We start from the raw sequence: 13,043 nt of genomic DNA, 5'->3' as shown, positions 1-13,043 counted from the left end.
AGAAATAATAGCTGACAACATCCAGGTTTAGGAGGCACAGAGAGTTTGAAACAAGATGAACCCACGGAGGTCCACGCCACTACACATAATAATTAAAATGTCGAAGAGGAAAGATAAAAAAGTACAGTTCCTTACCCAGAACTATGCAATTAAAAGCTCTAAGAGTAGGCATGAAAACCTGCATTAAATAACAAGCCCTGTGTGTGACTGAATTCATGCTTACTAAAGTTTTTAAAGAGCTACTTGATACTAGAATGACAGATTTTAAATTCCTTAAGGTTGCTTAATGCATGTAACAATTTATAATTGTGTGTGTAAATGGTGGGGTTGGGGAGCGATGGATGGGGTAGAAGAGTGCTAAAGTATGACAGACCTAACAGTCTGGGAACTAGTTATGAAATGACAGTTTTCTTGAGGTAGAGAGTGTGGCTATCAGGACAGTACAGAGAAGATATATGAACAAGCACTGGTGACTGAAATGTCTTGTTTATAGTGCTTGGTGGCTGTGGTTCACTACTTAAGTCCCTCTGGGAAATAAACCCTGTTATGGTGATAGTTTTCAAAAACTATTACGAGAAATAAATTAGACTGAAGCATATAATGTAAAACGTGTTTAAATTTGACTGATTCCTAAAGGATAAAAATTGCTGTTTTTAGGAGTGTGGTATCCTTTTAAAGCCCAAATATATCTTGACTCATTATTCTGGGTAATTTTTATCACTACCAATCACTCAAACCAACATATAACTTTTAACTTAACAAGCTGTAACCACCAGGTTAAACAATTTTAAAAAACTAGCAGTTTATTTTATTTCTTATATTTCTTATCTTCAGGGACATTAGTCCTCAGAAAAATTCCTCTTCAGAAAAATAAACTTTAAATATAGACAATATATAGTGAAGGCTTTCTACTCTATTAAAACTTGCCACTGATGTTAAGCTTATCTATTAAAGAGAAAGTTTGTGAAAAATACATATTTCAGAATTTAAAATTCAAAAGTATTGATTAAAAAATGCCTATACCTGGGGTGCCTGGGTGGCTCAGTAAGGGTCTGACTCTTGATTTTGGCTCAGGTCATGATCTCAGGGTTGTGAGAAGAAAACTACAAAACTAATGAATGAAATCAAAGAACTAAATAAATGGAGAAATATTCCATGTTTCCATGGATAGGAAAACAATGTTGTCATGATGTCAGTTCTTCCCAACTTGATCTACAAATTCAATGCAATCCCAATCAAAACCCCACGAGGTTATTTTATGGATATCAACAAACTGATTCTAAGGTTTATATTGAGGCAAAAGACCCAGAATAGCCAACAGAATATTGAAGAACAAAGTTGGAAGACTGATGAGACCCCACTTTGAGACGTATTTATAAAGCTAAAGTAATAAAGACAATGTTGTATTGGTGAAAAGACAGATATATCAAGAGGACAGAACAGAGAGCCCAGAAATAGACCCACATAAATATAGTCAACTGATCTTTGATAAAGGAGCCAAGGCAATACAATGGAGTAAAGACAGTCTCATCAACAAATGGTGCTGGAACAACGGGACATCCACATGCAAAAAAAAAATTGAATCTAGATACACACTTTATACCTTTCACAAAGATTAACTCAAAATGGATCACAGACCTAAACATAAAATGCAAAACTATAAAACTCCTAGAAGATAACATAGGAGAATACCTAGATGATCCTAGATATGGTGATGTCTTTTTAAAACACCATAATCATGATCCATGAAAGAAATAATTGAGAAGCTAGACTTTGTTTAAAAATTAAAAACTCTGCTCTGTGAAAGACAGTATCAAGAGAATTAAAAGACAAACCACAGATTGGGAGAAAATATTTGTAAAAGACACATCTGATAAAGGGCTACTATACATAATATACAAAGACCTTTCAAAACTCAAAAAGAAAACTAATAATCTGATTTAAAATGGGCCAAAAAACTTAACCAACACCTCACCAAAGAAGATATAAAAACAAGCATATGAAAAGATGCTCCACATCATACGTTATCAGGGAAATGCAAATTAGAACAGGATACCACTACACACCTATTAGAATGGCCAGATTATGAACACTGACAACAGCAAATGCTGGTGAGGATGAACAACAAGAACTCTCATACATTGCTGGTGGGAATAAAAAACGGTACAGCCACTTTGGAAGACAAGTTTGGCAGTTTCTTACAAAACTAAACCTACTCTTACCATACATTTCAGTAATCGTGCTTCTTGGTATTTACCCAAAGGATTTGAAAACTTACGTCCACCCAAAAACCTGCACAAGGATGTTCATAGCAGCGTTATTCGTAGTTGCCAAAACTTGGAAGCAACCAAGATGTCCTTCAGTAGTTGAATGTATAAATAAACTGGTACATCCAGACAATGGAATATTATTCAACACTAAAAAGAAATGAGCTATCAAGCTACAAAAAGACATGGTGGAACCTTAAATGCATATTACTAAGTGAAAAAAGCCAATCTGAAAAGGCTATACACTGTATAATTCCAACTATATGATATTGTGGAAAAGGCAAAACAATGACAATAGTAAAAAGGTCAGTAGTTTCCAGAGGTGAGGGAGAGGAGAGGGAGATAAGAAATGAATAGGTGGAGCACAGAGGACTTTTGGGGTAGTGAAAATACTCTGTATGATATTACAATGATGTATTTCATTATACATTTATCCAAACCCATAGATTATACAACACCAATGGTGAACCCTAGGATAAACTATGGACTTTGGGTGGTTATGATATACCACTTAGGTTCATCCTTGGTTTAAAAAAAAAAAAAATTACCGTTCTGTTGAGTAATGTTTTTTGTTTTGTTTTTGAGTACTGCTGATAATGGGGGAAGCTATGCATCTTTGGGGATGGGGATATAATGGGAAATGTCTGTACTTCCCTCTCAATCTTGCTGTAAACCTAAAACGGCTCTGAAAAATAAAGTCTTAAAAAACTAACACTCCACATTTAATTTAAAATACAATTGTTTCATTATAATACATACTTTAAACATTTACACTGTCAATTACTGGTACATGGTCATTGACTTTTTTACATCTTACAACTTACTGTTGTTTCTTGCACAATAAATTTTTAAAAAGCGATTTAACATTTTCACATAACTTTTTGAAAAACAAAGTCCAGACTCTGCTGACCAATTCTCCTTCTGTTCCCCATCTTATCATTTCAGTTTCTGTATTGGGAACACTTACCAGATACAGTACATATCTCCATTCTGGAGCTGTGGAATAAGAAAGGATTCACAGAGTTGCAGGGCTAACATAGTCTTGCCTTCTTTTTCAGTGTTACAGATGATATCAATTCCACTCTTACAATCAGTTTTCAATAAATGCTATAAAAGGAAAAGAAAAATCAGTCCATATCATTAAAAATACCTAAAAAGCTAATTCCATTAAATGTGTAGAGTTAACATTCAGGAAAAAAATTAGATTTCTGGTTTTCTTCTACAAAGACAATGATGAATTATACAGAAATATTTCCATAGTTTCACTATATAAAACCTACAGTTTTATGACTACTTTTAATCTCATTAATGTCCACACCTTGTAGATAAATAGGTTCTATTAGGAAAAGATTAATTCTTTCATCTTAAAAAAAAAAAGCAAAATAACAAACATGAGCATTTAATTTCTTAGTATTTTATTTAAAAGGCAAAATACTTTATACAAATGTATTTTTAAAAGTGCTGAATAATTAATTGAAATTTTTATTTAAAATGCTTCTCAGTTTTTATTTAACCTCTTATCTGTCACAAGAAGCTCAAGATGAATAATGCTATTGATGAATGTTTTGTTAATTTCATCATTTGTTAGTATCAGATTGTCTAATTGAACAGGAGCTTAAAGAATGGTGCCAATGAGAACACATCTAGATAATGTAATCTTAAAACTTTTGGTGTTACAGTAAAAGGAATTTTACAAGAATGGGCAACTTTTTTTATTTTTGGTAAGGTTAAAATAGTAATAGGCAAACATAATCTTAAACAATACCTCCCGGAATAGCTGATCTTCTACAGGTGACATAAACAGACATGTGAAGAGCGCTTGATGGAAGTACAAGTCTTTGCTGATTTCTGGGTGATTTATACAAGATTTAATAAGAGCCATTGCTTCAGGTATGCGTTCACAAGCAATTAGGTATCTGGCACGCAGTTCAAAGAACAGTGGATTTTCAGAACTTAAATATTTGTTCACTATATTAAAAAGAAAACAGACTCTTATTACTCTTAAGAAAAGATTCTCAAAGTTGTTTGAAACATCACCACTAAACATGTGGTACACCTAAGGAGATTAAGTAGTTATTAAATAGCATTTTCCTTAGTAGGAGTTTATTTGTGCAAAGAATACTCAGTTATATGATTGGAAAAATGGAAATAAGAGCAACACCAAAACAGTGCTCAAGAATTACTGATTTCTTTTCAGTCTAAAAAGTGAAAAATAATTTAAAAAGAAAATAAAATGAAATATTCTCTTTTCAGTTCACTAATATGGTAGAATGTTTCAGATAACATTGGGTCTGGAATTTCTATGTACTTTATTTCTTTACTGCCCAATCTTTTCATTACTATAGGATTAAAAGGCTGACTCCTAATTTGTCACTAAAACCACATTGATTTAGATTAATTATAGAGAAAAGTAATTTGAATTAATGAAAACGTAATATATTTTATTACTTTTTAACAAAAAATTAAGTTGAAAGTAGTACCAAATAGGATTGCTTATTAATATATGCTGATGTGTCACTAAGAATAATTACTAATTAATACATGTTTTTACACAATTTAAAAATATATAAATACCTTTTATCTACATAAGTTTATTTAGACCTAACAACAACCTATGACAGGTATCATAGTACTTCTTTCACAGATCACAAAACTGAGTCTCAGAGAGGTCAAATGACTTGCCCAAGGACAAAGAATAAGTGGTAGAACACGAACAGGGACCCATATTTCAAATCCAAATTGTTTTTATTAGTTGTGTATGTTTAATCAGTAGCTCCTAAAATGCCTACGAGTGTTTTATTTGGGCTTCAACATTTGCCTTGCAGTTCTGTTTACTGTATACGATAAGCAGACAGTGATTTGTATAGTTAATGCAAAGATAAACTTCAGACTGGTCTTTACCCTAAAAGTCACCAACTAGAGGAGAGTCATCCACATTAATCAGACTCTAGAGCAGCTTTTCCCAAAGTGAGGTATGCTAGTGGAATATGAAATGAGTATGTACATAAGGACTAGAAAGAGAAAGAGAGAGAGAGATGCCATCAGCCCTCACACCAACCAACAACAGATTTGTTCTAGCTCCTAGTCAGAGAAGCTTCAAAGCTCCCCTAAAAGTCCAAACTTTCTTCTCCTCTGTTCTCACTCCTTTTGAAACTCTTTGTCTCGCTCCTGTCTGCTCTGGCCACACTCCCCAGTCTCCTCATAGTTTTCTTCAGTTTGTCACCCTTGCCTTCCCTATATGGGCTCTTAATACTTTTCCTCAATGATCCAACTCTTTCTCTTCAGTTCCAACTTCCTCCCTCTTCAGTTTTTATTCCTTTCTGAAACCCTCACATCAACTTCCAGTCTCCTTTGTATCCCCTGGGTGTTTACCACTAAACCACTGTGATATATACTGTAGCCTTCTCATCCTATCACTTTGCACTACTTCTCCTGGTCTTCTCTATTTCTTCATCTTCTCTCACATCTCCGTCACAGTCCTCCACATTTGTATCTGGGGTTGACTTACTCTTAAGCTGGAGAAGCATAGCCCCTTCTCCACTCAGCTCTAACCAAAGCCCACCCGCAACCCTTAACCTGAGACAAATGGAAAGATCCTAATCTGCTCAGCATAATATGTGGTATGAAGTATCCTCACCAGACCAAGGTCTGAATGGTTCCAAGGCTAGGAAGTCTTGTCTTTTCCCTCTGGCCATCTTATAATTGCACTTCATGGGCTCTCCATGCTTTCAAATGTTTTCCATACTTTTTTGCTTATACTACTGCTGAGTTTACATTCTAAGTTTAATGATCCAAAATGTTCTGGGGCTCAGGAATAACAGGGCAAATATTTTTAAAAAGAATTAACTAGAAGTAATTGACAGAGCCTTTTGCCTCAAAAGGAAATTTTGGCCCACAGGAAACACTGTGGATCTAGGTTGAAGAGGAAGTAATGTCAAAGAAGTACACAGGGCATTAAAGGGGAACGTCTATTAATGGATGAAGTTTGGGAAATACTGCTCCAGAGTATTTGGAATTGAAATTTACTTATTCATTCGACTAGTCACTCATTCATTTAACACATTCATCATGTGGTCATTCATTCAGTTAACAAATACTTATATTGAGCACCTACTCTGTCCTAGGCACTGGGCTGGGTATAGGATATGCAGTAGTGGTGATAAAAACTGGCAGAGTTCCAGCCCTCACAGAGTTTCCTGTATAAGGGAGATTCCATGTGCTTAAGCAGGGCATTTTTTTTAAGGGTGTTTGTTCCTACTTAAATAGATTTTTAAAACATAACAAGTGGCGAAAACAAACTCTCTGTAAGTAATGTCTGGATAGTAAAAGTGTTAACACTCTGAATTCCCATTAGAATAAATGGGAAATTACTGGAAATAAATGTACCTAGTCTGGTGTCAAAAGTCATTCTTGGGCCAGGTTAGTATAACAATTTAAACACACTTCATGTGAAAATACATTACTCTTATTCAGTATTAGAAGATAAAGAAAAATCACTATTACTGCTCTAATTAGAAATGAAATTGCGCTTGCTTCTCACAAATGTTGGTTTTGATTTTGAGTCTCCTGAAGTACCTATCTCCTGAGATGCTGGCTGGGCTTTAAGAACAGCTTGCAACACTGGATCTTCCCATGGGCCACCATCTCTAATGATTCGAGTCACCAGTTCCAGATTCACATTTCCATATCTGCGGAGGTGATTCTGGCATTCCTAGGAGAGAAAAATCATTTTGGCTTTGTGAATTTAAAGGGGTTAAAAACTAAACTTGATCATCCTTGTCAATAAAATGACTGGTGGTCAATGAGGCAGCTATTAAATTATAAAAGAGAAAGGGTTGCTACAGTAACCTAAGTAGGGTGTCAAAACCCCATCAGTACACAAATAGGCTTTAATGCCAAAGGTTACAGAGTTTTTACATAATTGGACTTAGAAAATCCAATTATAATAGGGATGAAGTGTAACCCAAGGGAAAAACTTAAGGGATGCATCATTTCTAGGAAAAGAACCAGGTTGCAAAACCTAAAGGAAAAACTTACAGGATGCATCATTTCTAGGAAAAGAACCAGGTTGCAAAAATGTAAAACTTAAATGTTGAGTTAAATTTATTTGAGGGCTCATAAAACTTCTGTTAACAATGGCAAGCAAGAGCCTGACTATAAAAAGGAGGTAGAGGGGGTCCCTGTGCAATACAACTGTGGTTGGCAGATAGACACAGGTCCCTTGCTCTGATCCCAAATGTATACTCTTGGGTTATGCTGGAAGGCTGGAAGATGGAAATTCTATTGCATTTTATTGTGTTAGCAGATTTGTAGTCTTGGGATGAAGAAATGGCAGACTGAAGGAATGAATCCAACCTATAATACGAAAACTTTGCATTCGTTTTAAGATATAGATGTACTGATAAGTTGGGCATTAACTGATAATTTGTCTATGCATTTTCTGGGATTTTTTTTTTAAAGATGTTTGAAATGTTTTTTAGAGAATCTGTTATATTAGACTCGTGATAGTAATATGAATTATGTAACAAGTTGTTTGTAAACAAATCTTAATATTCAGGAGAACTTGGCCGGCTGAATTTAAAAATATTATTTATTAGATTTAGATTTATAAAATTTAATTGTTTGATTATGCTTTTTTAATTCATTATACACCTTGGTTGTTGTTTTGAAAATGATTCCATGAATTTAATTCAATAATTTTAAAAGATTAACTGAAGGCCTAGTGAAGAGTATGACTAGATATATTTTTTTAAATGCATACACTGAGCTTACAGCCTTAAGAAAAAAATAAGATATTGAAATTGGCAATCTTAAAAATTTGAATAAATTGCACATCAATTAAAAACAATTGCCAAAATTTCTTTGTGCTCAAAAAATCCCTCAGACATTAAAAACATAGTAACAGTTGCAAAGCAAAGCTTCAGTATAAAACAATACATTATTACAAACCTTACTTATGACATAAATCATCAGGCTACATATTCAAAGTGGCAATAAACACTTTGCTTTTATAGGTCATGTTCTTTCATCATCTGAATGTTAAAAGTGGTTATCGATATGCCACTTTTTATTCCTTGTTTAAACTACATAAAAAGCGGTTTTATTTGTTTTGTAAGAGAACAAGGCAGTAGAAGTATCAAGTTTTAAGATAAAGAATCATTTAGTCAAAGAAGTCAAAGGATCATTAAGTCATAACATGAAAATAATATCTTCTAAAAGTTAGAGTATTCCAAATTAAAATGAGCAAGCAAGCAAACAAACAAACAAAAACTATATAAGTAATGGGCAAGTTACTTAACCTCTCTGTGCTCCTTCAGTTAACTCATCTGCAGAATAGATACTAAGAACACCTACTTCACAGGATTGTTGTGAGGTTTAAATATACAGTATTGAAAAGTGCTTAGTACAGTGCCTGGCACATAGTAAGCACTTAATATTTCTTCTAGTATTTTTTAACAATTTGGATAAATAAGTTTATCTTAGCATACCCAAATGCCTTAGCATAAAATTAATTTCTACATTTCCATGTGTCAGCATGTTATAGCATTCATAAAAATAAGGTATAAAGTTTTTGATCAGCCATGATATGTTTTAAACACATGGAACATAGTAACAATCTGTGGTAACAATTTATGATTTAAAACAATCATCAATTTCAAACCTAAAGGTAAACAAACTTCTAAATTACTCTAGACACACATACCGCTACCCCTAAAATTCAACTACTGTAAGCTGGCTTTTGGTCCAATAAAAGCACAAAAGACAAGGTGAGCTGGTTGCTAGCCCCTGAATCACTGGTGAGCTTTAGCTTTGCTTCTGAGCTCTTGGACAACCCATCTTTCTAGCTGTCTTACAGTAGGTAAGGTACCAATCATACAGCCATTAGCATTGTGGGACCTATAACTGGACTTAGGCCTAAGTCAAGATATGGTGCAATGAGTCTATTGCTAATTTCCTAAATATGGCTGAAAAGTAAGAAATACTTGGAGGTCTTGTTAAAAAACAGATTCTCAGGCACCAATTCAAACATACTAAATCAAAATTTCTAGAGGAAAGCCCTGATAAACTGTATATTTAATAACCCCCACCCCACAGTCAACTTTGGCATACTTTTTAATTGTACCTTCTACATTTAGAGTGTACTTTCATAAATGCTAATACTAGAAATTTTATACTTGTACTCCTATCAACCCTTCTATTAAAAATTAGTCAATTAGCTTAAGTTCATTTTTCTAAGATAAAGATTATAAGGCAGAGTTTTGTTTTTTTGTGTATGTGCACTTCTTGAATCAAGTGCACCATATTTTGGAGACCACTTTTATGGGAAATAGCTCTGGACAGGAAATAGAGATGAAATGAAGATTTCATTTTGGTCTATTTAAAAAGACAAGGGATGAAAGAGAACAAATCTGTCTGTAAATATCTTTTGGCTCCCCACTCCTATGGATGATATGCAATTTAAAAGCCTTGAAAGTGAAAAAGGAAGCACTTAAACCACTGTAGAATTCACAACTTATCTTTCCTATATATACATATTATATATTTTTTAGAATGTTTACTTAATTAGAAACTTGGACCTATATATTAACTTAATCTTTTATTAAGTCATCTGTCTACTATAGTTGATACCCACCACACTGTGCTAAACATAATTCCCTCAGAAATTTCCATTCAACCTTGTGTTTTTGGCAAAGGTAGAGAAAACACAACTCCTTCCCTCACTCTTCGTTCAGAATCTATTGTGGTATGGGCTTACTGTTTTGTTCAGAAGAATTTTCTTCCCTGAACCTGTTGCCTCTTTAGAACTGGCACCTATAACATGTCTGCAAAACTGCAGACCAGTTTTCTGGCCATTCTATATACTTCTTTGGCAGCTTATAGAATGAATTTTTTTTTTTAAGATTTTATTTATTTATTTGACAGAAGAGACACAGCGAGAGAGGGAACACAAGCAGGGGTAGTGGGAGAGGGAGAAGAAGCAGGCTTCCCGCCGAGCAGGGAGCCCAATGTGGGGCTCGATCCCAGGACCCTAGGACCATGACCTGAGCCGAAGGCAGACGCTTAACAACTGAACCACCCAGGCGCCCCATATATTTTTTTTTTAATAGCATAAAATTCTTAATGCCCCAACTTCATATTTAAGGACCTCTGGATGTACCTTCCTAACTCATTCACCTATTGTACAGGAATCCTTTCCTCCAACCTCATCTCTTCCATGTCTCTTAGATTCATCATGTACTATCTTGCTTACGCTTTTCTCATTATTACTCTCTTTCTCCTTCAACTTCCTATAAACCTATCTAAACCTTCCCATAAACCATTCTAAATCCTTTCCTATCTTTTCATAGTCCTACTTTTCCCTGAGAAACCTCTACTAGCTACCTCAATCCATAATAAACTTAATTCCTTCTCCTGCAGTACTGAAAATGAGTACCAGTCTACTCTTCTGGTATTTATCATATAAGAGGAGGCCTTGTATTAAGGGTTGACATCTTACTTCTTAGGTAATTAAAAGCTTCTTCAAACAGAGCCAAGAAAGGAAAGGTATACCAGAGAAGATAAATTCTCAATAATTAACTTTTTAATTAAAATAGGGTTTTATGGAAATCCATGTAATCAGAAGCACTATGCAGTGTCTGTCTTATTTTGAATGAAATGCAGGTTCCACAGTAAAATTATAGAATACCATGTCAAATTCATTCATAAAACAAGCTATTATAGCAAATCAAATTAAAAATATTTTAAAAAGGTCTTCAATGTGGTCAATGTTCTAGAAACAGAGCTTTTAAAATACAGTAAAATCTTCTTAACAATACTTTGAAATAAGATATGATCATATCTTTTATTTATCACACTTTCTCATTGGTTATCTTATGGCAAAGCATTTCAAAAAGTTGTAAAATATAAAGATGTTACATAGTTTTCTTTTAAAAAAAGACAACACACATTTGCTGTTCTTTTCTGTGGTAAGTTCCTAAGGAATATTTACCTAATGTTTTTAAAAAAATAAGCATTCTGAGTTTGTCCATATAAAGAAAAGAGTATAACAGTGAAAAGGTTACTGCTTTTCAAAAGAAAGTTCATATGGAGAAAATGATTTAAAATGAATGTGTGGAAGCGTTTGCATTTTTACATGTTTGCTGTTGCCAAAAGTCAGCATGTCACCTATAATGTTTGTATCTGTGCCCTTAAAAAAATTAAATTAGAACTTTTTTATTGAAAAACCTTTCAACTGCAGCATTTTAATAGGTTTTCAATTCATATGTTAAAAATGGTTAGTATCAAGAAAACACTGCTTTCAGTAACAACAGAAATTTAGTGGTCAAATTTCAACAACTCTAAATTTGGTGGAAGGAATTTAAAACTGAGTATCACAGTTCAGAAGATTTTTCATTTGGATCTACCAAAGGTGTCTTTTTCACCTATGACAGCTATTAAAACCAAGTATCAAAGTAAACTGAACCAAAAATCAGACTATGAATTACTATATGACCAAGTGTTAAAATTTTTCAAAATAAAACATACTCAGTCACACTGCTGTCATTAGTCCTTACACTGTTAAAACATTTTACTTTTATCTTTTTAAAATTTTTTTTATGTTTTATAATGTATATATTAGTACATGTACATAAATAACAAATATACGTGTATTGATATGTATGTATTTTTTTAAAACCTGAATGGTTGTCCTATCAGAAGTAGAGATTCCTGGTTTTAGGTATTATTTGTTTTTACACTGGGTTTGGAATCAAATATAAAACTCACCGTCTTCTATTGATCCCAATATTACGTCAACTTTCTTTATTATTTGATGTGCTTCTTCCTGTTACTTCTACTGTTTATACTCTAGTGTAGGCCTTCATCTGCTATCATTTAGATAACCACCTTAATTTCTGCTTCCTCTCTCCCCCAATAAGTCTTTGGAAGGCCTCAAAATGTTAGATCACAAAGCATTTTATTAATAGCAGTATAAATAAAACATTTCTTTAGGGGCCCATGGCTGGCTCAGTTGGAAGAGTTACTGTAACCCTTGATCTCAGGGTCATGAGTTCAAGCCCCTCTTGGGTCTAGAGATTACTTAAATAAAACTTAAAAAAAAATTTCTTTAAACCTATTGTTTTGACATCTACATTACTCTGCAAACACGTGATTATATCAATTCGTAGAATAGATTAAGTGTAATACTGGTTGAAGGTAAGACTTAGGCCCTTGTCCTACTTCTATAAACCTCAACTCCATCAGAGCTTAATTTTCTGATCTGTAAAATAAGGGATTATTGGATTAAAGAATTATCTCAAAATTATAAAAATCCATGAATGCCTATTAATTACATAAATTTGATTTTTAAAAATAACTAGTATCATGTACTTAGTGAGCTATTTAAGATGCCTCATTTGGGGACTTTAGAAAAAAATGGCTATTTAAATGTAAGCAATTGTTCCCTGTTTAATAAACATGACTATATTTTTATACATTTTAAAAATCTTAAGTAGTAAATGTAAATGTTACTTAAATTAGCAATTGGAGTTTTACCTTAAGGGGAAGTCAATCATAAGTACAGCAAAACCTTCAACTGAGAGCATAACTAAATTTCAGAATCGGTGACTGCCATGCTAATGAAAGCACAACCCTACCAGTAACATTTTTAAATTGGTAAGGAAATAACATGGCCAACAGAGAAGTGCTATTGTTATGATTCTAACCTATAAGACAGACCCTGGCGCAGAATTAAGGTGTGTGCTAGATTTACTTGAATACAGGTTCCCATACAAAGAA

At 33.6% G+C, this 13,043-nt stretch overlaps 1 protein-coding gene across 3 annotated transcripts in view; it reads right to left on the bottom strand.

The window, feature by feature from the left end:
* ZNF654 (zinc finger protein 654) overlaps positions 1-13,043 on the bottom strand; it is an 84,406-nt gene that overhangs the window by 16,001 nt on the left and 55,362 nt on the right. For 2 of the 3 annotated variants that reach the window (XM_032406339.1, XM_032406338.1), the window contains exons 4-6: positions 6,843-6,978; positions 4,033-4,235; positions 3,235-3,374 (exon numbers count right to left, since the gene is read on the bottom strand). In XM_032406339.1, coding sequence (XP_032262230.1) covers positions 3,235-3,374; positions 4,033-4,235; positions 6,843-6,978 — 479 coding nt within the window. The remainder of the gene's footprint in view (positions 1-3,234; positions 3,375-4,032; positions 4,236-6,842; positions 6,979-13,043) is intronic. The other variant, XM_032406340.1, reaches the window with a different exon arrangement.

This window comes from Phoca vitulina, unplaced genomic scaffold, assembly GCF_004348235.1.
Source record: "Phoca vitulina isolate PV1807 unplaced genomic scaffold, GSC_HSeal_1.0 scaffold8, whole genome shotgun sequence".
NCBI classification, from domain to species: domain Eukaryota; kingdom Metazoa; phylum Chordata; class Mammalia; order Carnivora; family Phocidae; genus Phoca; species Phoca vitulina.
Note: the sequence above shows the minus strand (reverse complement) of the source record. Positions and strands in the feature narration are given on the sequence as shown.